Source organism: Otolemur garnettii, unplaced genomic scaffold (assembly GCF_000181295.1).
Source record: "Otolemur garnettii isolate 467f Iridium unplaced genomic scaffold, OtoGar3 scaffold00120, whole genome shotgun sequence".
Lineage (NCBI taxonomy): Eukaryota > Metazoa > Chordata > Mammalia > Primates > Galagidae > Otolemur > Otolemur garnettii.
Window position 1 is genome coordinate 905,773 of NW_003852515.1, and position 26,098 is coordinate 931,870.

The following is a 26,098-nucleotide window of genomic DNA, read 5'->3' on the forward strand; positions in this document are numbered from 1 at the left end:
AATAATCAGGGAAAGAGGCCACAACAAGTTCTTCTTGGGAAGAGATTTGGAATGATGACTCCTTGCTGAGTGTATTGTTTGTTGATTAGAGTGAAATGTGTTTTTCTCCTTAAATGCACCCTGATAACGGGCAAAGTGGCTCATGCCTGTAATCCTAGCACTCTGGGAGGCTAAGATGAGTGGATTGCTTGAGCTCAGTAGTCTGAGGCCTGCCTGAGCAAGAGCAAGACCCCGCCTCTACTAAAGATAGAAAAATTAGCCGGGTGCAGTGGCAGGCACCTGTGGTCCCAACTACCTGGGAGCCTGAGGCAAGGGGATCGCTTGAGCCCAGGAGTTGGAGCTGCTGTTAGCTATGATGACTGCACTCCACCCAGGGTGACAGTGAGCTCAACAATAGCAACAAATAAATAAATAAACGCAGCCTGCTACTGCGGTCAGACACTCGTCTGGGTGAGCACAGGGGGATAACTTGAGATCCTAAGACCTCACCTGCCCTCTGTTGAAGGGGGCTGAGCCAGAGCCGGCTCTGCTGACCCTTCTTTTCAGCCCTGAGACCTGCGGTTCTCAAAGCCCACCTCACCATGTCGCCTCCTCTCACATCCTCACAATTTCAAAGAACTAGCTCCACGGAAAAGCTGGCAAGAAAGGCCAGAGATGCTTTCTCTCACTGTCCTCTGGCCCCTTGCCACCCTCTCCAGCCTGTAATTCTCTTATCTGTTAACAACAGTTACTTTGTCTCTTACCTCTCTTTCTTCCCCATCTCTTCTCCTATCTGACCTTACCTCCCCGTCTCTTTCCTCCTTTCCTCTCTCTGTTTCTTTCTTTGCATATATTTGCCTTCCTCTTTCCCTATCCCCTGCTTTCTCGTCCTTATTTTTTTTTAACTGAAAAGAAGATGATAGAAAAAAAATCTGTTTTATCCTATCTTAGACTTGTTAAATAGTTTTATATATTTTTTTAAATGAGATAATCTGAAGAAATCTATTTATGATTGAAGAAAGAAACAGTGAGTTGCTTTTTGTCTGTTGTGACCCCAAAGGGAATTGTGATCATTAATCCCACCTCATCCTGATAGAGAACAATGCCTGAAGGTCCCTGCTTTTATAGTCTGCCTAAGTTCCACATGGAAGTTTCCCTCTGAGTGACACTCCCCTTTCACTCTGTAATTTGAGAAAGGAGGGCTAAACCCGGCTTATCTTCTGGGTGACCCAGATGACCATGACCAGTAGACCCCTGAGTTCTTGGAAGGCAGGGACAGGGTGGGATGAGGCCAGTGAGTGCTCATTTCCCGCAAGGCCATGGAAGCTGTCAAGTGCAATAAAGGCTTTTCTGTTAGGTCCACCAAAGTGCTCAAGATAAATCTTGAAGTATTCAACTATAAATGTAAAGGAAGTCTGGGCCATGGCCCAGTAATGTTTCCACACAATATTTTTTCCTGCTCTAGTTTCCCTCACTGAGGTATTAAGTTTATCATGATCTGAAGTGTCTTAGCCTCTCTGACGGGCACAGAGATTTCTGCTGCTGTCAGATACCCTTGATCACTAGACATGTGGTTCTAAACCAGAGTGTTACAGGCTGAATCCTGTTGCCTCACATTCATGTGTTGAAATCTTGCTGCCCAGTACCTCGGATGTGACTATCTTTATAAACAGGGCCCTTAAAGATGTGACTAAGCTAAATGAAGTCACCAGGGTGGGCCCTTGCCAGTCTGACTGCTGTCCTTAAGAGAAAAGGAAATCTGGACACAGGAAGAAGCACCAGAGATGCACACAGAGGCAAGGCCAGGTGAGGACACAGGGAATTAAAAGCTATCTATACCACGATTTGAGAGGCCTCAGGAGAAACCACATCTGATCACGCTTTGATCTTGAACTTCTAGCCTCCGGATCTGTGAGAAAATACATTTTTGTGGTACTTTGTTATAGCAACTCTACCTACCAAATCATTATGGAAAAAAGAAGACTCAAAGAATTAACAGATTCATAGAATATTAACACTGGAAGAAATTTGAGAGGCCATTTAGACAGTCTCAGTGAGGTGAGGTGCCTCCATGGGTCACCAGCTGGGTCGGGAGAGGAACTTGGGACTCCTTCTGACCTGTGCTGGGTCCCTCTTCCAGCACATGAGGCTGCCTCTCCTCACATCCCAGATACACGATGGCCCAGGGTGTGGGTGCAGATGTGTACACAGAAGTGGAGGGCCCAGGGTAGGGATGGATGTGTACATAGACCACTCTCCATTTTGCTACTCATGGGCCAGTTCAGATTCGTCAATTAAAAAAAGATTTATTGGTAGTGCCTGTAGCTCAGTAGGTAGGGCGTTGGCCACATACACCGAGGCTGGCGAGTTCAAACCTGGCCCAGGCCAGCTAAAACAACAATGACAACTGCAACAACAAAAAAAATTGCTGGGCACTGCAGTGGGCACCTGTAAGCCCCCAGCTACTTGGAAGGCTGAGACAAGAGAATCGCTTAAGCCCAAGAGTTTGAAGTTGCTGTTAGCTGTGATACCACGGCACTCTACCCAGTGCTACAGCTTGAGACACTGTCTCAAAATAAATGAATAAATAAATAAGTAAAACATTTATTAAATAACATTATATGAAAAGTACTGTGGAAAATACAACGATGAAAAAGACATGATTCCCTCTTCCCCAAACTTACAATCTGAAGGGATCAGGGGATGCATTCAAAACTAAGGCCACTATGAGAAGTTCACATGAGGCAAATAAGCAACTGATTTGGATGGAAGTGGGGTGAGAAGAAGTCAGGACAGGCACTGTGGTAGAGGGAGGATTTGGGCTGAGCAGTAAAGGATCAGATGAGGTGTTTAGTAGGCTGAGATCTTAGAGGTTTGAACGTAAATGCAGAAGGAGCAAAAGGTTCTACTTTCAGCAAAGACTGATGTCTTATCATAAAAGTAAAGAAAAAATTGCCCAATCATTCAAACTGGCCTGGAGGGTGGGGGTGGAAGGTAAAAAAATATTAAAATACTAATCCCTGCGTTACTGGGCTTTATTCCTTGAGCAATGAAGGTTAATGGACATTTTAGTAGTGTTGAATTTGAAATATTAGGATGTATAAATTGAGATGTCCAGGCAGGAGTAATAGATGGAAGACTGTTCATCAAGTGAACATCTGTGCCGTTAATATTTAATTCACTCTGCTTTTCAAGTACAACCAGCTCTCCCTGAGTGATCACCCACAAATCCTTTTGACATCTGCTCTCACCACCCAGGAAAGATTCCCAAATACTCAGTCCCAATCTCCTTCTGACTTTCACTTCTCCATCTCAGATGGCCTGAGGGACATCTATACCTGTGGAAATGAAACTGGTAGGTGAAGGGGGTGCTGTGAATGTAGCCGATGTTTTGCCCAAGGCCTCAGGGCCTGTGTATAAGCCAGAGGGAAGTAGGCTGTTACACCTGTTTGTCACTTGTGTGTTTGTGGTCACTCTTTCGTAAGGGCTTTCGATGAGCCAGGCACCCTGCTTGATACCAGGGTGCCAGGATGAATAAGGCACAACTGCTGTACCAGATGAAGTCCCCAAGTATATTTGCAGTCAGCCAAAACAGTGAGTCAAAGATGATCCCAAGTTCTGCTTTGCTGAGAGTTGGGCTAACCCCTGTACAGTGGCCACGACATAGCTCTAGATCCTAGAAAGGGCTTCATGCAAAATTCTACTAATGAAAGCTGGTTTTCTCCAGTTGAAAATAGGGGTGCTTGCTGGGAACCTGGCCTTTTGGAGGAGACACTTCCAGGGGACATCCAGTGCTCCACACAGTCCCCGGTGACATTTCATGACTAGGCCCATGGAATAGATTGGTGGTTCTAATCAGGCATGTGTACTAGCCAGGTATGTGTACATCAGAATCACAGTGGGAGCTGTGGCAAAATTCTCATCCATTGGCCTCAGCTCCTAGAGACTAAATCCAGAGACCTGGGTGGAACCTGGGCAGGTATCAGATAGATTTTAATGTGAATACTCCTGATTAAGAACCACTATCTAGCAAAGTAGAAGCAGGACATGCAGACTCCTGTTTTTTATTATTCCTGGCTGGGTTGCACCACTACACCTGTTTCTGTTGTAGAATATCGATCATCAAACACCAGAGGAAATAATAACGCTCTGTATCGAAGCCATAGGTATGTATGGAGGGAGAATTTATGGTGAGAGGCACCATACTAGATGGTGGCCTCATCAAAATAAGTGCATAGGAAGGGACAGTGTACTCGAGAATGATAGATGAGACTGACCTGGTATTTCCACCCGGAAGAGGGAAAGGATTTTAACTACAAATACAGGAATCCAGCAGATGGCCTCAGAGAACACTATAAAAAAGAAACGATTTGCAATAGCCACCTCTCTTCCAATGTGATTCCTCACTTCTGCGGTCTGCAAGGCGGTTTTTTGAATTGAACAGAACATAGTAATGTAGGAAAACACAATGATGAGAAAAGCCAGCAAGTTCACACCTGTTGGGAAAAGCGCACCTTTTAACATCTCAGGCATGCAAGTCAACAGCAAACATATCACGGCCCAGGTTCAGTATCCCTTCTCGACGTGCTTGAAAGCAGACGTGTTTTGGATTTTAATTTTTTTCAGATTTTGGAATATTGGCATATATATAATGCGATATCTTGGGAATGGGACCCAAGTCTAAACATAAATGAATAATGATTATTTTTAAAAATATTTTTTAATAATTCTGTGCATGAAACAAAGTTTGTGTATACTGAACTATCAGAAGGCATCAGGTGTAGAATTTTCTCTGTGTGGCCTCATTACAGGTGCTCAGGAGGTTCTGGATTTGGGGCCATTTTGAATTTTCAAATTAGGAATGCTCAACCTGCACTCAGATGTTAAATACGGTGCTTCTTACACTGACAGTCGGAAGAAGCTTTACTTTTTTTTTTTGGTATAAACTCAGTGGTGTTTGGCTAAAACACCAAGTTCAAGGAAGTAAAATAAGGGACTTAGGTTAGCCAGATGAAAAAGAGATTTCAAATACATAAAAACCCTGTCTGGAGAATTATAGAACTCTGAAATTTAGATCTTGACATATCATGAAGGAAAGTAGGTTTGTTAAAGTATGAAAAAAACCTATTTTTGTTTTTAGCTCTATGCAAATTCAAACCTTATGGGGTTCCTGCAATCATATACATGTCTTAAAAATAAATACAACCCCATTTCCTCATCTTATAAATATGAATAAGATAACTTTGAAATTTATCACGAGCATTGCATCAGAAACACTGTTCCTCATATCTTTTCGTCTTAAGTAGGAATAATATATAGAACAAAAATGCATTTTCATTTATTTTTCTACAGGTTTCTTACAGTAATTTAAACTACTATGCCTCAGAACTCTCTAGACTCATTTTTGAAAAGAAATGAGAAACAAGGAAAAAGTTTAAAATACAACTATCTGAATCATTTTGGGGGGACCAAATATATTTACAAGGTTCTCGCGCAACATCAATATCTGCTTTAATGCTGACTTCTTAGTTGCTTGGTTTGCTTTATTCTTGCTAGAACAAAAGCCTTAAGAGTGATTGTCTTATTCCTCACAGGATGCATACAATTTGCATATAATTTGAAAGTAGTTTGTATGTAAGGTGAATGAAGTCTAGGGGAAAAATGCTTTAAATTCAAGGTGATCTGTTATTTTTATCCAGAACATTTTGCATCCTATGGAATCTCACTATATGGTAGGATTTTATAGAGCTAATTTGTCTTATTAGACCTCTCGTCAGCAAGTTTAGTTAAGCACAAAATAAAATGATGCTCCTCTGGCCTAAATTCTAAAAACAGGCTTACAGAAAGGATCAGAATTGTATGTTCTAACTGCACTGTAGTAATTAAAATGTTAGCAATCGGGGAAACTGGGTGATGTGTGCATAGAAACTTGTACTATTCTTGCAACTTTTCTCTAAAAATTAAAGTATTCTTTAATTAAAAAATAATTTTAAAATTGTACATTGTCATAATCTTCAAATAGAAAAAAGTAATATTTTATTTAGAGCTCTAGGACTCCTCTCACAGGCAAATAGATGATGATAGTGTTTGTGTGTGAGTGTGGGTGTATTTCTATCTCTTTATCTGTCTGGAATACATATCTCAGGCACGTAACCCCCTCAGGCTGACCTCCATGGCATCACTGTAGGATCCACCACCCTGAGCATCGTCAGCTCCTCACCTCGCTCTGTTCTCTGGCTTTCGGCCTCTGGATGTTCCATGTCTTTTCCTGGAACCCAGCCCTCATGCCACCCTCCTCTGCCTTCATTTGGCTAATGCCTCCTCATCTTTGGGGCCTCAGTTTGGATTCATTTCTTCTGGGAAGGCTTCCCTGGTTTAGACCTCCTAGAATATTCTGTGCTCTTCCGTGGTGGCATTTGTCAGCCTGGGATGTAAGGGCATGTTGACTTGTCTGCCTCCCCCTCTGTGGTCTGCAAGGTCTGTGAGGCCTGGGTCTGTTGTATCTCCAGGGCCCAGGAGAGTGCACAGCCTATAGCAGGTGCTGAATAAACACCTGTTGAATCAATTAATATGACATAGAGTGTGTGTGTGTTGGGGGTCTCTATTTTTAAGTGTGCCTACGCTAGAAGCAATGAGGAACTGAGTCGTGAGGAAAGACAAAGAGCCACATACAATACCCTAGGAGTGACATATCTGTGAACTGAGAGCTACCAAACAGGGTGGTGAGTGAGGAGTAGTATTCAAATGGTGCAAATACAATGTTTTGTTTTTCAGAAGAGAAAGAAAAGGAGTAGATGGAGAAAAATTTGGAACAATTAAAAACTATTTCACAATGAATCTTAAGGGACTTGTTTGAACTTGAACTAGGGAGCCACTGCAGGTCTCCGAGCAGAGGTGAAGACAGTCCTTTTGATACTCAGGGAGATTATAAATGGGAGGAGGAGGAAGGCCCAAGAGGTCAAAAGACCAGTAAGGACTAACATAATAACTCAGGGTTGAGGCAGGAAGGTTTTAAGCCAAACAAAAGCAGTGGGTAGAGACTGGAAGGAACAGAAAACAGAGGCAACTTTTGATGAAAACCACATAATGAAACCACCACAAGAGACCGTGTGGACAACCTGGATGAGAAGAGACGCTAAGGGTAGACAAAGTGATACCCTAGTGTTGCCCTAGTTAAAGAGAACGGCCTTAATTTTAGCAGGATGTTACATATTAGAAAATAGAAAAACAGGTTTTAATTTTAAAGGGCTAAACTGTCATTCATTTGTAAGAGATTGTAGGGTCTTCTTTAGGAATAGGAGGAATTAAGAAAACTGAAAAGGAAAGGGTTTTATTAAGCATCTTTACATTGCTGACTTAAGAACTACATTTGACAAAGACAATGAATCCTCCTGGTATTTCCATTCAGATAGCTCCTGGTAGTGAGTTTCCAGAACTTTTAAATTATTTCTTTAACTCAAAACTAGATTGAAAAAAGAAAAAAAGATTTCAAATAACTTGGTAGGATGACAGGACTAGTTACTCAACTAGAATTCTTTCAGCTCATAGTCATCCGTATAAACATGAAGTCAAAGGATCTTTCAGATAATAAAAAGGCCGTCCGGAGATCCTGATAGTATGTCTTTGTTTTCCACACTAAATCTCTATAATAAAATTTTTTAATAAACACTTCAAAAAGTACAATAGCAAGAACTTTCATTTCTGAACCGGGCAAATTCACCTTTGCTGTAATTTACGGTATTTCTATCAAAATTATGTTTTTCCAGGAAACGAAAGATATCATTTACCTAGGAAAATTCCAAGAGAATACCCATTGCCTCCAATGTCTTCTGTTTGGTCGTAATAGAGTGGGAAACATACTCCATTTTTCCCATAAAAGTTTCCAAAATAATCCTCATTCCAAAATGGAATTACAGCTATTAAAAATCCTGCCATCCAGATGCAAATGAGGATGAGGGAGGTCTGCCATTTCCCAGGCCGGATGTTACTGAAGGGGAAGACAATGACCAAGAACTTCTCCAAGGTCAAGTAGGTCAGCAAGAGAACGGAGACCTCGGCAGACAGCATGGCCAGGAACCCCAGGAGGCGGCACTGCAGACTCTCCATCCACAGCAAGGCATACTTCTGATATTGGCCTCGGTATTTTATGTCGAAAAAGCCAACAAAGAACAAGTAAACTCCCATCAGGCAGTCAGCACCTGTGGAACAATCAAGGAGATATATGTTGATAGTTTCCAGCATCTTCCATGTCAGTTTCAGGTTTCTGACTAAGTCTATTTCTAGCATTTTAGTTTTCTGATTGGGTCTGTTTCCTCCATCCATCCTGTGTTGAATGAACTAATGTAAACACCTACTAGAGTACCAATGGCTTCAAAAGCTATACAATTTCTATAGTTCTACACTATGTCTTTGTTTTATGGTTAAAAAAATTGGGAAGGGGAATTTTCCAGGGGTAGGTGGGGTGGGGTGGGGGGAGGACTATTTTTTAAAATAGTAAACATGTTATTTATGTAATTAAAGATTATTATCTGGGCTTGAGAAGCACAGGTATAATTGTGATTGAAATTAACAAGCTTAGTTTTATAACCCACAAAACTTTCCCCATAACTAATCACTTTATGCATCAGCTCTGCTATCCCATTTCCAAAACATAACCCCCAAGAATAGTTCCCGGGAAAGTCCTAAAACAGACCCACAAGGGTCAACAGATTTATGTTCAGAAAAGAAAATTTGCCCAGTATGTATAATTCATATCAAATGCCATTTGTTGAAAGCCAGCGTAGAACACAGCTCACTCATGGAAGATATCCTAAATCTGTTTTTATAGGAAACATACTTACAACAGAGGATTTTGATGGACATAGCGTGAGTTGTATTTTCAGCTTTAATGAAAGATCTCATGCCAATGACAAAAAGATTTCCAAAGCAGGTAATGAAAGCTATAACCCAGACAAATATTCTGAGGATATTGTTAGCCAAGAGGTCCTCAAATGAAGAAATGCCGTCAGTCAAGGGCATACATATTCGGACGTGGGGAGCATAGGAGCAGTATCGAAAGTTTTTGAAATAACTAAATCAAAGGGAAAAGAAGAGTCATTTCATAGTAATGATACAGAACCTGCAGTTGCAATCCTCGCTGGGCTGCAACTCTATGCTAGGTACGCAACTTCACTGCCTTTATTTATTCTGGTTTAGTAGTGTTTACATAATTGGAGAGTGTTTCATTACATATTAGGCAGTGTCCTTTTAAAGAAGGGGACGTAGAAATTCAGTGGCTTGGCTGAGGAGGGTAGGGGAGGACATGAAAGTTTGAAATCTCAGAGACTATTTTTTTTCATGTCACATTAGATTATTCTGCAAGGTATTATAAAAAGTAGATTATCATGGTTCAATTGATTTCTCAAACACATTCAGGGGCTTGGGTTTGGGATGTAGAGATCCTCCTATAGCTCAGCTAAAACGTTCCTGCCTGGTCCTGAGCTCTACGTCCTGAGGTTTACTCATTTCAACTCTCTCTTTCTCCTTGGCATGGGGAGGAAGGGAGGTTCTCTGAGATCGGGAAAAGTTAGTCTCACTGGGGCTGGGGAGGTGAAGCAGCCGCCTTAAACGTGCATTTTTAATCTTATTAGGGTCTCAAAAGACTTAAACAATTTCAGGGGGAAGTATAGGTTTGTTTGTGGTCAGTGTAGTTATGATCTGGGCACGGGGAATCCTGAAGTACTGGAATTGGCAAGGTCATTTATCTTATTGTTATCCCATAAACCCGCGTGTTTGGGATTTTCTTTCAAAAAACTCATTCTATTTTTATTCTTTTATTACCTCTTTCAGTTCCTTTCTCTGTTCTTTCCTCTCCGTCCAATCCATTTTTTTCTGTCATCTTCCAATTCAGTTTTTAGACCAAAAAGTTAAACAAAGCTTTACTTCGCCACCACATCAAGGCCTTGTATGATGGAGCCTTGGCTGCTCGAGCCGCCTCGCCTCCTGCCTTGCACCCTTGCCCTACCCAGACACTCTGGCCTTCTAACCCTCAGAAGCCAGACTCCAGCCTTTGTCAGAACCTCGCTTTTGTTTCCCCCCTGCCTGGAAGGTTCTTCTCCGAATGTTGCCGGGGTTGCTCCCTCTCCATTCAGATCTGCTCAAATGTCTGTCATCTCACTCTGACTTCCATTTAAGCCACCTTGGTTCTCCTTCCATCCTCATCTCGCTGACCTTATCTCTGCGGCACTTACTCATTTACTCTCTGGCTCTTAAAGCTAAGTGGAAGCTCCTTCACACAGACGCTCTCACTCTTGTTCCTCACTGTGTCTCTAGCATCTAAAACAGCGCCTGGCACATGCAAAGATTCAACAAATACTTCCTGGATCATTAAGTGCTGAGTGTGTCAGGTAGAGCAATAAGAGGCAAGCTCCACCCTCAATTAACTGGCAGTCGGCTTCCTAATAACCCAGCATCCAATGAAAGGAACTTGACCTCTAACGCTCTTATTTTCTTCTCCTTCCCTGGAGTCCCTGGTGCACACAAGAGGTTTGACCTCTTCGCTCCTTCAGGATTCCATTATGTCCTCTGTCTTCAGCTAGAGCCACCAAGGGTCTCTCAGTGGTTCAACCTCCCTCCCACTGGCCCATGGGGTGGAAGGGACAAGGGAGATGAGGTGCAGGTGTTCCAATAAGTGAAGGGCAAGGAGAGTGCAAGAAGGCTATGTAGGTCACTTACGAGGAAGGTAACTAAGCTGATGTGTTTTCTGTTCATTGTTGGGCATTTCCTGACCTTGACCTGATGTCTACATTTAAAATAGCACCTTTTCCATCAGGTTCTAAAAAGGTTGAGTTTCTCTATTCTAAGAAGACCTCACATTCTTCCTGGAATAAGGAGATGATAGGCTTATTAAATATTTAGCTAATGGTGCCTCAGAAAAAGAAATTAACAAAATCACGCAGCTATGCATCAAATCCTGTCGTTTAGTAATCACACCTGCTGCACAGACATAAGTGAAATGTTCTCCCAAAAGAGCACCTTCATATCAACCTTGTCATTCACCTGCCGCACCAAACTTGTAACCTCACATTGAAGCCTCCCTATTTTTGTGGATGACAATGGTTAATCTTTTGAAATCATGAATACAGATTACACATTTGATAAAGAAATGATCATGTTATAAACACATATATTAACACAACTTACATAAGTGCACTTTAGCCAAATATATTAAAGTGACTTATCAAAACTATTATAAAGATGAATTACCTCTTTGTAGTGCACTTAGTAACAGTAACAACACCTGGAATTTATATAGCACCTTTCTTGCTAAGGGCTCAAATCTTAGAGAAGCCGACTGCTCATTCATGTGAAGTGAATTATGTTTCCAGGTCGCCTGAGTACCACTTAGCCAGTGACTTCATCTTGTGTAATATGTGGCATTCTGGTACCCTGATCTCTTATTGGACCTCAATTGGATAAACATCGTGTTTCCAGAGAGAAGGGTCATTCATATCGGCACATCATAATATTGAACTCTATTTGACAGGGACCAAAGGTGACAAAATTAAAAAGCTCTCAATAAAAACTTTTGTTGCATATAAACACATTGCAGTGATACATTAGACAGTTTACATGAGAACATTGAAACATTTCACCATGCTTCCTACTCCACTCTTTATACATACATACATGTGAGAAAGATTCTTCATGGGTTGAAACATTTGTGTGTTTATATATGGAATCTCTATCCTTTCCAGGTCTCTGGAAAATAGGGACAACAAGTTTAATGTTTTTAAGAATAAATATTTTAATAATTGCACTCTTCGTCACATCTGAAATATAACACTTCATGATTCACATGTTTCCAGTTCAAAATAGGATGAAAAGTTTACAGTACAGTATCTTAGAAAATTGCCATTTTTTTCACCTATAAATTGGAGCTAAGTTTTTTTTTTTTTAATTGTGAGACAGAGACTCACTTTGTTGTCCTCAGTAGAGTGCCTGTGGGATGACAGCTCACAGCAACCTCAAATTCCTGGGCTCAGCCTCTCAAGTAGCTGGGACTATAGGTACCCTCCACAACACCCAGCTATTTTTAGAGATGGGGTCTGCCTTTTGCTCAGGCTTGTTTCAAACTCCTGAGGTCAAGCGATTCACTGGCCTCAGCCTTCCAGTGTGCTGGGATTACAGGTGTGAGCCACTGCGCCCAGCCAGTTGGAGCTGATTTTTGCCACTTCACATGCAGAATTACAGTCTAATAGAACAGGTTCATTCATTTCTTTCATTTCAAAAGAGCAGTGATGATTTGTGTGACACAAAATTGGCTCTGTTGTTTGATTTTTAAAACAATGCCAGGATAGTTAAAGGGTTTGGTTCCGGAACTGATATTGCTAATCTGAAAGCATCCTGAAATGAGATTGGTGAGAACCTGGATTGATTGTTTACTTATTTATTTCTTTAGATAGGGTCTTACTCTGTTGCCCAGGTTAGAGTGCAGTGGCATCATTAGAGCTCAATGCAACTTTAAACTCCTGGGTTCATGCATTCTTCTTACCTCAGCATCCCGAGTAACTGAGATTACAGGAACAAGCCATTAACTTTGGCTACGTTTTGTGGATACAGGGTCTTGCTAGTGCCTAGGCTGGTATCAAATTCCTGGCCTCATGAGATCTTTCTGCCTCCTTGGCTTTCCAAAGTGATACGATTATAAGAGTAAGCCACTCCTCTGGTAGGAATTTTAATTCAAATATAATCATTTCTTTCCATCTGATGTGTTTATAGGATGGGAAACCATGGAGGTAGCAAGAGGAGCTGTAATTCAGGACAGTCGTTTTCTAATAGAAGACAGCAGTGGAAAGCATAACTTTTTGATTCCTCCAGGCCCCATAAAATGGCCTCAGAGGGCTCCAGTCATCACTTTCATACTCTTAGTTTACCCAGAAACTGTTTACAAATGTGTATACTTTGAAGCGTGAATTAAGAGCTTCCATGTTCTTGAGGCAGCAGATGGAGAGGCGACAATCTTCTATCAAAAAGATAGAAGCCTTTTGCTTTCAATGTTTATTTGGAAAGATATCTTATTCTCACTTGGTTTCTCTTTGGCTAATATGAATCAGAGTTTATCAACATGGTTCTGAATTTTCCTTTGGTCAATAAGTCTTACCAGGTCACTATGAAAGTTCTGAGATACACAAAAATCAAGAAATATAAAAGAATCAGATACGGAGACGAATGCAACCCTCCCAGCAACACCACTAAACCGAGCAAGTTGAAACCTGAACAGGTGAATCAGAAAGGACACAGCTGACTGTGTTTCCTGGATGTGAAATGATGGCCCATAACAGTCTCAAAACTTTCATAGCGACCCACATGTTATATTGCTGAATTGTCACATGGCCTCTTTGGTAAGAAGGAGGCCCTCTTCCCCTCCCCTCCTTTTCCCTTTTATGCTCTAGCACTATCCTAGACTCATTACAGCTTTAGCTCTATGCAGATTGTGTGTTTATTTGGTCAATCCTCCGTAGAGTCCTAAAGAACAGAGGCCACTCTCTCCTGACTATGGCTACCTTTACGGTAGCCAAAAAGGTTTGTGAAATAAATGTATAAATAAATCTTAGGTGCAAAGACAGAAAAGAATGGAGTACATATTGCTACTTTGACTTTCAGGTATCATGTGGGGCCTTGATATTCTGGCTTTCAGAAATGTGGTCTGTGGTGAGTGAAGGGGAGAATCATGTCCACATCCTGAAGTGTGTTCTTCTAATTAAAAAAAATAGGTTATTTATATTTTGAGTTTTTTAATATTCTAGCTTCTTGGGAGCAAGGACTAAGTCTTTTTCATCAATGGATGTCCACTCATATCTGTTGAGAGAGAGCACCTAAATCTTGTATTAATTTCCAATAGAAAACTATTTAGCAAGAATGAAAAGTGTTATTAAGGATTGGCCTTTAGAGTTAAATGAAGAAATACTTCAGGTTGAAATCTGGTAATGTAATATGCTCTTGGTCTTGCAAACGAACATACTTTAGCCAGCAATAGCCAACCATGGGAAAGGAAACATGAGGTTCAAAGGGCAAGTGGTCAAATTCTTGACATCACTAAAACATAATAGGGTTGAAATTTTAGAACACCATGCAAATCCATTGTCCAAATGTTCATATTTGTGGGATAATTTTTTCCTACACTTCTCAAAAACTGAAAAGCATATACTGTAGACAGATATCAAACAGGTTCTATAAGAAAGGGAAAAGGAAAAAGCAGGCAAGTATCACAGAATTTATTTTTACCAACCTTTAAGTCACAAAACTATTGAAAATTTAATTCTTTGGAAAACTGTAGGATGCTATTTTGCCATATGAATCCAGTTTTTGAGAAGGAGCTATGGTATCCTCCAACACAGAAATGGGCTGTGCATGTTGAATGGTAGAGAATGAGGCTCAGCACGTACTTGATGGCAACAATGACATTCATAACAGTCTGAGAAAGCATGCTCTGCCTGTGAAATACTCACTTAAAAACAAATGCGTCTCTAAGCAAAGTACTTCCACTAATATTATAATCAGCGTAATTATAATAGTTCACTTACAGAGACTGAAGTTGTTTAAGACTTTCAAACTGGTTCTTGTGGAGATACAAAAGAGGATTGGACGACAGGTTCCTTTTTTTTTTTAACCATTAGAAGGAAAAAGCACGAGGGTGTTATTAGTTTAGAAGCTCAAGATGTTACCATTTAAATCTGATTATGGTGAGTAATCTGATTATGATGAGAACTTACAGTTTTTGTAGAAGCTTCAGGTCTTTAAAAAGGTGGGGTGGTAGCTCCGTTATCATATTGCTAGACAGATCCCTGTTGGTGACAGTAAAAATCCAAAGCAATTATATTGGAAATAAATGACATATTTACTACTCCTCACAATTCTCATCATCCCATTTGACGTAACAGAAAATGTGAATATCATTTAACCAACCTGGTAACTTGTTACACAACAAGGCCATCTGTCAGCCAAATAAATGGGCATGCTTTCGTCACTTACAGATATGAGACTTTGCGCTCATCCAGTTCCTGTCTGGAATTTCCTCTCACCCCTCTCCAACGCATTTTCAACCTGGCTTTAGTAGCTATGTTGACTAATTTCCTCTGTTTTAGGTACTCTTTGTACAACCTTAACAGGTCAAACTTCTGTGATTCCGGCTTGCTTCATTCATATATATGATCTCTTGTTTATCCAACTAAGCCTTTTGAGGTCAAATCTTACATCTTGTATTTATTTTGCACTTCAACTAAGATTGCGTTGGCCACTTAGCATCTGCCCAGACACTCTTGAACAAATAAGTTCACACATTTTTAACATACCCTTATATAGGGATATTTTTGCAGAAGACATTGAGAGTTGAACACGCTCTTGTTTGTTCTGGGTTGCTCCCCAAACCACTAGAGAGAAATAATCTCTGCATTTAAGAGGCTATGGAAAACTTATTTACTCCCAAACACACACATATATAAAATTGCCCAAAGAAAGTAGTAGAGAAACTAGTGGTAGGCCAAATCTGTTTAGCCCACTGTCCGACTTGCATGTGCTTTGGACCTTAGGATAATGCTGGTTTTCTTAATTGTTTTGATAATATCCAATAGTCTACAGGATTTTGATTGCTACTAGTGGAAAAGCAGTCTCACTAGTCAGGTAAATTTATAATCTTAGAAAAAGCAATCATATTTTCCTAGTAGACGACGCTACTTACAGTTCTCCTAAATTTTTTAATGAAGAAAATGTCTTCTCTGGAACAAAATCAATTTGATTTCTAGGCAGAAACCTGTAAGACATGGTGAGAATCAGCACGTGGGTTCGCGTCTGCTGTAGCAACCAATTCTCATTGGGAGGCGCCACTGATCTGGCATAATTTAGTAACCCTGCTTTGAAGTCTCTAAGGCGTCTTTCAGTGTAGAACCTAAGGTAGGAGTTTCTCACCAAGGACAACCCCACATTCTATCCAGGAACTGAGCAATTTGAGGTGCTGAGTGTGGTCTTCAAAACTGCATTTTTTGATTTGGATTCCGATTATTTTAGAACACGTCTCTTTCTAATTTTCCTTTTTTGTCCTTTTTCCAATCACCCATCCAATCGACAAACATTGCAGTGTGCTCACTATATGTGGAAAACTATTAATTACAATGAAACCAAAACACTTGTTTTGAAGCTTACCAGGGCAGATGTCCCAATTGACTGATCCAGCTATCTTCCTGCCACTCCCTCCCCCAAATATCATAATCAGCAGCCACAATCACCAGTCAGAATATTTGGCCAATCAGGATATATTAGATTTTTTTTCTTTTAGCACAAAATTATAACTTTTTTCTTTATAGAGTAGGACATCCAGTGATAAAAGTCACTGGACATAACAGCTAATTATTGTACAGCTGAACACTTCCACATATGTTATTTTATTTCATTGGTGACTGTGGGGTTAGAAAACTGGAACTTCCAGGTACCATTTCAGCTGAGAAGATCACAGAACTAATGACTGCCCTTAAAACAGGGAGGGTGGCTGGAGTCCTACTGGTGGGCAACTTAAGACTCAGCTCCCAACCCCCAGATCAATAAGTCAATGTGATCATTTCTAGTATTGCAGTTTCAGACCAGTGCTGTAAACGAAACACTGTGTAATTATTTTGGTCAATGTTTTTTCTTTTTTAATTTCCAAATCTCTTGAGTTTCCACTCATTTCCTTGCATACTTACAGCACTGTGAGGGAATCGCATGACAGAAAGGTGGAATTCGTAAGATGTTTTATCCGATTGCCTTCCACATCCCTGAAAGTCATGGAAGAAAACTATTTTTAATATGTTTGTACAAATAGTATATTTAGACGCAGGGGCAAGGGACTCGCAGACTCAAGGACACATGTGGACTTCTGGATCCCCAAGTGTGGCCCCTCGACTGAATTCAAACTTCACAGAATAAATCCTTTTAGTAAAAGGATTTGGTAAAAAGATTTGTTTTCTGGAATTTCAATTTAGTCAAAAGGCCAAATTCAAGGATCTGGGAAGCCACATGAGACTCTAAACTTTAGAGATACTGCCCCCCCCCCTTTTTGAGTCAGAGTCTCACTATGTCACCCTCAATAGAGTACCCTGGTGTCACAACTCACAGCACCCTCAAACTCTTGGGCTTAAGTGATTCTCTTGCCTCAGCCTCCAAGTAGCTGGGACTAAAGGCACTTGCCACAATGCCCGGCTATTTTTTTTTATTATTATTATTTTTTGTAGTTGTCATTGTTGTCTAGCAGTCCCAGGACAGGTTCAAACGCACCAGCCCCTGTGTATATGGCTGGTGCCCTAACTGCTGAGCTATGGGTGCCAAGCCAAGAGATACTTTTTTCTTGATGCAACAGTTCCAAACTGTGGCCTCAAATATAGCAAGTGGGCGCCTTTCTGTGCCTAATAGCCCACTATTAGTTATACATTGCCCAGCCCATCATAAACTCCCATCCACTGGACTTTGACAGTGTCAGTGTGGTGTGTACACATCACACAGCCCTGGGGGGGGTGTGTGTCATCGCCCCCACTTATCATTAAAGAAATCCGAGGCTCATAGAGATTCGTTTCTGGCCACACAGCTCATAAGTGGTAGAACTGCCCTGAAAGATCTGTTAGAATCTAAAGCCTCGAAACTTAACTGCTGTGTTCATGGATTTGTTAGTCATTATATTCTCACATTCTCCCCAGCATCAGGTAGTGTCTCTATTTTTGCCGTAAGAGAAACTGAGGCCAAAGTTATCTTGCATATACTGAACACGAGAGTCAGGATAGGAAATCTGTGTGATGCCAAAACACAGGCTCTTTCTATAGAAGCCCGAAGAACTCTAATGCCGAATGTGCTCAGATTGCCAGAGAACAGGGATGCAGGCTCAGTGCCACGTGGAACTTGCTAGAAATGTAGATTCTCGCCCCAGACTTAGTGAATCAGAAACTCTAGTACTGAGTCCAGCCGTCTGTGTGTGAGCAAGTCCTCCGGTTGTGAATGACGCAGGCTGACGCTGGAGAAGCGTGGGTGGGGACAGTGCATCCTGCCCGGTGATTCCCCAGGACTAGGGCACCCCACGTGCTTGAGTAATGCCTCGGAACACTCTGACATTCCGGCTTTGAGTAGTGCAGGGCAACAAGAAAAAGTCGACTTTTCTGCCAAGTTCCTAACTTTTTTTAACCGTTATCTTCCTACAATCTTCCCCCACTATTTTTCTGCTCCTGAATTTTTCTCATGGTCACGCTAAAATTGTCAACCCCTGTGTCATTTCCCTTTAAATCTTATTTTAAAGACATCTTGGAAATTCTTATGGGAGCCCTGTCTATATATTTTTACTCAATATAGTGTGATTAAAAATAATAAACACGGGACTTTTCTTAAAAATCCAAATACAGTTAAGTAGAATGGTAAAAATATTTTTCATGTTTCCACAAATATGACACTTTGGCGTTATGAGGGTAATGGTTGAACTTGATCGCCAGTGGGGGAGGAGGAGCCTTCCCGGGGTGGGTTTTCTCCTGCCTTTAAGCTGGAGCCATCTGGGCCTGAGCCCTCAGCTTTTTATCCTCTGCATTTAGAGACCCTCTTCCATTTGTGATCAGGCCCTTCTGCTGACTGTGCATTTTCAGTGGGTGTCTGCTTTCCCCCTAGTGTTTGTGGGAGCCTACAGTGAAAATGGGAATCTCAGGAGCCAGGGGCCAGGGTTCCTAATCTCCTGCTGGTGTTTGTGCACATTTTGGGGAGGGAGAGAAGGTGGGGCTCCTGACACCATTCTGCTATATTTCCTGTTCGTTTCCACTGCGGCTATATATACAGTTGTTTAGTTTCTAAGTACCTTCTTTTCACTTGTTAATGAGTTTTGGTCTGTGATTTTCAGCTCGCTGTTTCCATTTTTAATAGTGGCACACTCATGTGGGATTTCTATTGCTTTAAAATCTCTTAATAACAGACAGATACATAAATAAGTACATACAAATAAAAATCAGTAAATAAACACATCACCCTGTAATAGTGCAATAAGAAGAAAATTTGAGGTTAGTTCAGGGAGAATCAAAAGCTGAGATACTACACTTTTATCATTTTACGGATATAGAGTTCTCTGATTTGATCACGGGAAGAATTCTGAGGGTGATACAATCAGGATTGTCATGGGGCAGAATCCAATGGCCAACCCTGGTTGCTGCAGAAGGCCCTGAAGGTGCATGTAATGGAGGAGCGTGGGTAGTGGTGGTGAAGCCAAGATGTAACCAAAATGATTGTTTTGAACAGGTGTTGGTTACAAGCTAACAAGGAGTAGAAATGGTGTAGCACATGCAGCCTGCAAAAGTTCACTGAGCACCCATCACATGCTGGTCATTGTTCTTGTAATGTCAGTGTGCACATCCTTTGACAAGTTTCTGCCCTTACAAAACTTCTAGAACGATATGTGAGAGACAAGCAAGCAACTCAACGATTACATGATGTAAGCCAATGATAATATGATGCAAGCCAATGATTGCATGATGCAACCCAATGATTACATGATGTGCTGCCCTGATGTAGGTGTGAGGTGTAGAAATCTGGTGCAGGGTAGATGTAAAGGGAGGACAAAGGCAGCTGCTGAAACTGGCTGGTGTGTCAGGAATAGCTTTCTGAAGGTGACGTTTAGATTGACTTGAAGGAAATGATGAAGTTAGCCAAGAAAAGCTAAGGGAGATAGACTTTTTGAGTTTAAGAAACAGTATATACTTAGGGAACTGATTGTAGGAACACTAATTTTATGCACGCAGAAGAAAGAGGTGTGTGCAGGAGGAGCAGGGGAAGAGATGAGAGGGATCCTTGAGGGGAAAGACTGAACTTCACTCTCACACCTTTGGGAACTCTGAAAGGATTTTTAAAGTGGGGAGATATGATCAGATTTTGGTTTTGGAAGTAAGTTCTAGATGGACTTTTAAGGTAATCTTGAATTAACTTTGGGGCTCGTCTCCCTGATCTGGACAAATAACAAATTAAATCCTAAACGAATACTCACATCCAGTTGAGTTGAGGCATTTGGGTACACATCTGCTTGGGAAGAGCATCTAAGTAGTTGTTAACCATAGACCTTTACACAAAGAAAATATTATTAGAAACAAAAATGACGTGCCATTTTAAAGACAGTATTTTTTATTATTCTACAATTTGATAATTTGTATGCTAAAATCAATCTATCAAGATGAAGAATTTGTACATAACTTCTCCTGCAAAATGCTCTTTAAATATGTGTATGGCCAGGATTAGGGAACAGATGTTGTCAAAGAAACCGAATGTATCTTGGTAATAAATGTTATATAGTTTAATTTTATGAGATGAAACAAAAGTACATATTGGGTAATAATTTTTAAGTTTATGGCCATTTCCCCTGTAAACGTCACATATGTAATCATTTCCTGTGCCATACATCAAAAGTTAGTTTCTTCCTTTGGGAGTCATTAATCATTTATAACATTAAAGGACCTCTTTGGAAACTGCATCACTAAGAAGTGATGGGGGTAATTTAGGGAAAGAAAATAACTCATGAGCATGTTAAACTGCATGATTAATTTATGTTATTGTGGTCCCTTTTGGCAAATTGGAAAATAATGATGCTATATGATCAACTGTAAAGGACCATAATAATCCCCTATTGATAAATCATTCCAGTGTATTAATAAACAGTAAAAATATGATTATGAGAATAGCTATCTTTGTAGGACAAAGATTTTGGAATTTTCAGTGATTCTTGCTGGGCAAAGGCACATTTTCCTTTGCTAAAGATGGAGGTGGAGTTGACCTCCTGGGATATTCTCATAAATATAAATGTAGTTAGGATATAAAAATGAATACTAACTTTGGTCAACCACTGAAAATAAACCATGCTTCAGGACTAAAGGAAATTTTTAACCCCCTTTAGGGGTTAAAAAAACCAACTAGTAGGCTTAAAATACACATTATAATTTGGCTGTTCCATGGTTGAGCCTTGGCAAAGAAGTAGTGACAGTAACTGTGGCTGGAAACACAGGAGAGGTTTCAATTAATAAAAATTTTAATAGGCTTGGTTTCTTTTAAAGCTCTTTTTGTAAGCTACTGCTACATATAGCTGTAATAGATAGACCAACGTATTGAAAGGTTGATGAATACTTACAGGAAAAACAAGGAATTTAAGCCAGTAAACAACCGCTGTGAAATTCTGGTGATTGGATTGTCATCTAGAATTCTGACAAAACACATTAAGAACATCCCTCAAATAGAGATATTTGTCAAATAAAACCAGGAAAAAGAATAAAAGGCTTTGACAACCCTTCCCCACCCACCGACGCCTTCCTGTCCTTCCACACGTGGCTCAGGTGTCCCTTCCCTGAGAGTATTTCCTTCATCCTATGGTTGGAGCAACTCTTTCCTCCAGAGTCCTACAAATCCCTTCCCAGAACTTATTGAATTGGGTCCTGATTGTTTACTTTCTTCTTCTGCATCCATCTCCCCCTGGCTGGGCCCCTGGGTCCAGCACCACAGCGGCACATAACTGAATGTGGGCTCCACAAATGTTCTAATCTACTGATTTACTGAATAAAGAATGAATGAAAATAAAATTCTTAAGAAAATTCTTTGGTCTCACAGTGCTTACATGATTTATTCAACAAGATCTGTACAAATGAATGAATTGCTGCCAAAACATTCATAAGGAGCTTTGTAGGTGAAAGACTGAGAACACACGTATAATTCAAGCCACTGTTTTTCACTGTGTTTTGGTAGAAGAAATTAGACAGGTTTTCTTTCTTGTTATTATTTGCTACGTGATATAATCTTTATAACGTTGCTCTAAAAATAAATTTTAATAATTTACAGATGAGAAAATAGAGGCCCAGGAAGATTTAGCATGGGGCCAGGCACACACGAGGTGCCGGAGGAAACTGAAACCTTGGATTTTTTCAGCAGATCAGGCCAACTTGCAGAAAATGAGCAAACAACACAGAGAAACTTTTAACTGCCTTTGCTTATTTTTCTAAACACAGACATCTGATGTGAGACTCCTTGCTGGTGGCTCAGCCTGGGAAGTGGTGAAATACCATGAGCTACTATGTTTCTTGCCTTGTTTCTGATGCTCTAGAAATCAGAATAAATTCTTAACTTGCTCACTCTGTAGGTCAGTGGTTTTTAATGGTTTTTAATGGAGCATAGCTTTTCCTCCCATGGGGCATTTGGCAATGTCTGGAGACATTCTGAGTTGTAACAACTCTTCAGGTGGACCACGGCTTCCAGTGAGTAGAGGTCACAGATGGCACCAATTGTCCGATAGTGCACTGGACATACCCTCTCCCAGCACCTCCATTAGAGCCAAGAATTCTGTGAGCCAAAATGCCAATGTGCCAAGATTGAGGAAACCTGCCCCTGGTGAACACTGGATGGATGGATGGGTTAGCAAGGTCATGCTGGGCTCAGAAGGCCGCCTGGATAAACACGGCCAGCTTCCTTTCATATAACTACCACTAGGCATGTCATTGTCTGAATTGCTTTGGTAAAGTCCTCCAGAGTACGTGACAATCCGTAAAATGAGTATAATAAACAAGACACATCAATAAAAGAAAACGATATGAGCATTGCCGTACACCATTAAGACTATGATCCTTTATGAGCGAATTAAAAACCAGAATACTTACAGCCATCTTAGCTGATGTAAATCTTTGAATACTCCAGGTCTGAGAGTCGTAATGCAGTTGTGGTTGAGATATCTACAAATAGCATGGGTGAGTCTATTAGGCAAGCTCAATGCTCCATTTTCATCATATATAATTAGAATATGAACCACATGATGATTATAAAGCATGGACATCTGAAGGCACTCTGCTGGATGAACACAGAAATCAAAGGGTGGCCAGGAGGCACAGATAGCCACAGTCCAGTGTGTGTAACAGCAGGGCCAGGGTAAGGGAAGGGCCAAAAATAACGTTCTGGGAAATTACATTTCATATATCTCAGAGCATAAAAGTACAACAACTGACTATGTGGAGTAATTTTTGCTTTTGTCCTTTTTGGTTACATCCTGAGTAGACTCAAAAGGCTAATTTTATTGACTGTATATTGCAGCAGTGACCCAAGCTGGAGAAGACAGGGTTAAAGGGAGCCTTTCCATTGTCTTCTTGCAAAAGTAGGACTCTTTTAATCAGTCTTTCAGTGTCATAACTGTCTAGGTACCTTCTGATAACCTATGCCTCCCTTTTCCCTGTAACTAAGTCAGCCCTTGAAAAAGTATCATTCTTCCCTTTTAGTCTTAACTTAAAATTATACACATGAGATAATGATAAAGAGGCTACTCACAATATTTGCAGATTATATAATCCAAAAAATGCTTCCCTGGATATGTGTCTAATGCAATTATGCTGAAGAAATCTGGTAGGAATAAGAAGAGTCAGGTGATTATGGTTTATGAACTTTACTCGGGTGTTGAAGGTGCTCTCCACTTTCCTAACCTGAAGACAATTGTGAAATTGGCTTATAAAGTACAGGGTACTATTCTCATGCTGGAGGATAGAGATGTAGTCGGTTGGAGACGGCTATGAACTAGGCAATGGAGGCCGTCCTCATGGGCCCCGTGCACTGCATCCTCCTGTGGTGTGTTTGGGGGAGGAGCTAGTTCTGCTTTTGCAAACCGGAACCAGGGCAGCCGTCTTGTTCTGACCAGCAGGAGCTGCTGGCCAGGTGAGACCAGCCAGCCTCTCACCACGAGCTTTCTTTCTCTTTCAGAGTTGTATCTTTAACTCTTCATGTCTTTTAATTCTATTTCCACAAAGGAGGGGGAAAGGTTTATTCCTTTCTATTTCAAGATGCAAAGCGAGAAGCACTTGGGGAATTGGTGACATGCTCAGGGTTCCCAAGACCATGAATAGTTGAACTGGGGTGAGTGGGGCAAATTCCACTCACAGGAGCATTATTCAATTAACTTCCACAGCAACGTACAATATAGTATTGATTCAATAATAGCTCTGACAGGGCTATAGAAGTAAATAATTTCCATTTCCTAGCTTCATTATACAAGAGGTTAGCCCTGAATGCCTACTTTCTAAAGGCTGTCAGGGCATGCAATATCTACACTGATAGTAACTCATTACTATGTAGTCTCATTGTCTTTGGAATGGTTTCTGTTTTCTAATTTTGATTTTAGTTAATTCCTAAAATATTACACAGCACTTATTTATTTATTTATTTATTTTGAAACAGGGTCATACTCTGCAGCCCAGGCTAGAGTGTGATCATAGCTGACTGGAACTTCAAACTCCTGGACTTGAGTGATCCCCCTGCTTCAATCTCCCAAGTAGTTGGAACTACAGGCATGCACCAACACACTTGGGTAATTTTTGAAATCTTTGTTAGAGATGGGGTTTCACTATTTTGCTTACACTCGTCTAGAACTCCTAACTTCACGCAGTCCTCTTGCCTCAGCCTCCTGAAGTGCTGGGATTCCAGATGTGAGCCACCACACCCAGCCACAACAGGGTATTAATTGAAAAATTATTGGTTGGACACGTGCTCATTCTGCAGCTGACAGTAATTTTGAATTTTGTCATACCATATTTTTCCCTTACAGAGCTTCCCCCCTTCTGCCTTTTGGGGTCATGAAGCATTACAGGAGTATCTTCTTGAAACATCAAGGTAGTCAGGTAAAGCAATTGTCTTCGGGTCATTGGCAAACCTAATGTTTCACCCCAAGTTCTATACAAATATTCTCCGTGTACCACCATGTGGAAAGGGTTGGTACTGCACATCACATGCCCTACACTGTAGTGAGACACAAAACAGCCATCTCAATCCTGCAAAGTAAAGTTGAAACCTAGTGTGACCTTGTGCCATTCTAACCCCCCAACCCCTGTACTATGTCTGTGGCAAGATGTGTCACAGTGTAGCACAAATTCTGATTTTGGTTTAAGGTTCTGCTATGAATAGGATGAACCCACGTAGATTGATACCTGTGTTCGCATTTTCAGAGCCCTTGGACTGATGTAATAAAAGTTAAGACAGTGAATTACATTACAGCAGCAAATGAAAATAGAACAAGAACATAACACTCTAATGTGGGTGTATTGAAATTCCTTTTAAATATAAAATTCACTACTTAACTAGTCTGATTTTTATTTTATTCAAGATGATTGATTCAAAAGAGCAATTCACATTTTACCTACACGTCATCACATCTGGAAGAGATAGTTGCAGTGCAAATTGTGACTTTGACGTGTGCTTTTGTATTGTAAGTCAAAGGAAAGAAAGAGTAAAACCAACGATCTGTACAACTCATTGGACGTTTATCATCTATTTACCTTCACTGACATTAATTAAGACTCAAACTCCTTGAATAATAAAGAGTTTCTAGTCTTCTGTTTAATTGGCTGGCTTCTACCTCATAGAGAACTTGAGTTTTAAGTCCCACGTTTTAAACTTAAGTGGCTGAACTTAAACTCCATCCTCTAGTATTTGCTGTTTTCTTTGCAGAATAATAGCTTGGAGAATGTGAGGGGAAATTTGAAAACATGACAATTTGGCAAGTGGTAATCTCTTTTTACAGCTGAGATACGAAGCCCATTTAATATAGTTTATGCTGAATGGCTTTTCTAAGAATAACTTACTAGTTCATGAATTCCTGGTGTTTTAGCTGTCAGGACTTTTAGAGCAGAAATGCCAGGAATTTATGCACCTGAAACTAAAGCAAACAAATGCTTTGATGACACGCATCTTTATGGGCTATTTTAAAATGTGACATTTTGTATTCAAGAGCCAGGCAGACACCTTGAATCACATTTTGTTGCTAATGATCGCATTTAACAAGAACCCAGAATAGAAAGGAATTCCTGATTTATATAAGGTTTATGTTACAACCAGGAGGACTGCTGTTGGTTTCCATGGTAGCAGTGATCAAGTATTATAGTCAATCCCATCAATTGTATTTATTTCTCTGAAAGGTCATCTGAAATTACCGCCTCCCACGTCAAATTTAGAAAGGGCTGACATTTTAAAAGAGTATTGATATAGATAAACTGAACAATAGTAAAAGTATTCAGGTCAATTGAGCAACACTTATTCATCTGACAATTAAAATTTAATTTTGATTTAGGAATTTGTTTTTCTGGATGCC

At 40.5% G+C, this 26,098-nt stretch overlaps 1 protein-coding gene across 2 annotated transcripts in view; it reads right to left on the reverse strand.

Annotated features, from left to right (window-relative positions):
• The window catches only part of RXFP2 (relaxin/insulin like family peptide receptor 2), a 58,106-nt gene that overhangs the window by 1,260 nt on the left and 30,748 nt on the right, over positions 1-26,098 (reverse strand). The window contains exons 6-17 of one of the 2 annotated variants that reach the window (XM_003797633.2): positions 23,293-23,364; positions 22,635-22,706; positions 21,122-21,193; positions 19,991-20,062; positions 16,695-16,766; positions 15,698-15,769; positions 14,733-14,804; positions 14,544-14,615; positions 11,647-11,718; positions 8,820-9,049; positions 7,767-8,177; positions 4,257-4,475 (exon numbers count right to left, since the gene is read on the reverse strand). In XM_003797633.2, coding sequence (XP_003797681.2) covers positions 4,257-4,475; positions 7,767-8,177; positions 8,820-9,049; positions 11,647-11,718; positions 14,544-14,615; positions 14,733-14,804; positions 15,698-15,769; positions 16,695-16,766; positions 19,991-20,062; positions 21,122-21,193; positions 22,635-22,706; positions 23,293-23,364 — 1,508 coding nt within the window. The remainder of the gene's footprint in view (positions 1-4,256; positions 4,476-7,766; positions 8,178-8,819; positions 9,050-11,646; positions 11,719-14,543; positions 14,616-14,732; positions 14,805-15,697; positions 15,770-16,694; positions 16,767-19,990; positions 20,063-21,121; positions 21,194-22,634; positions 22,707-23,292; positions 23,365-26,098) is intronic. The other variant, XM_012810006.1, reaches the window with a different exon arrangement.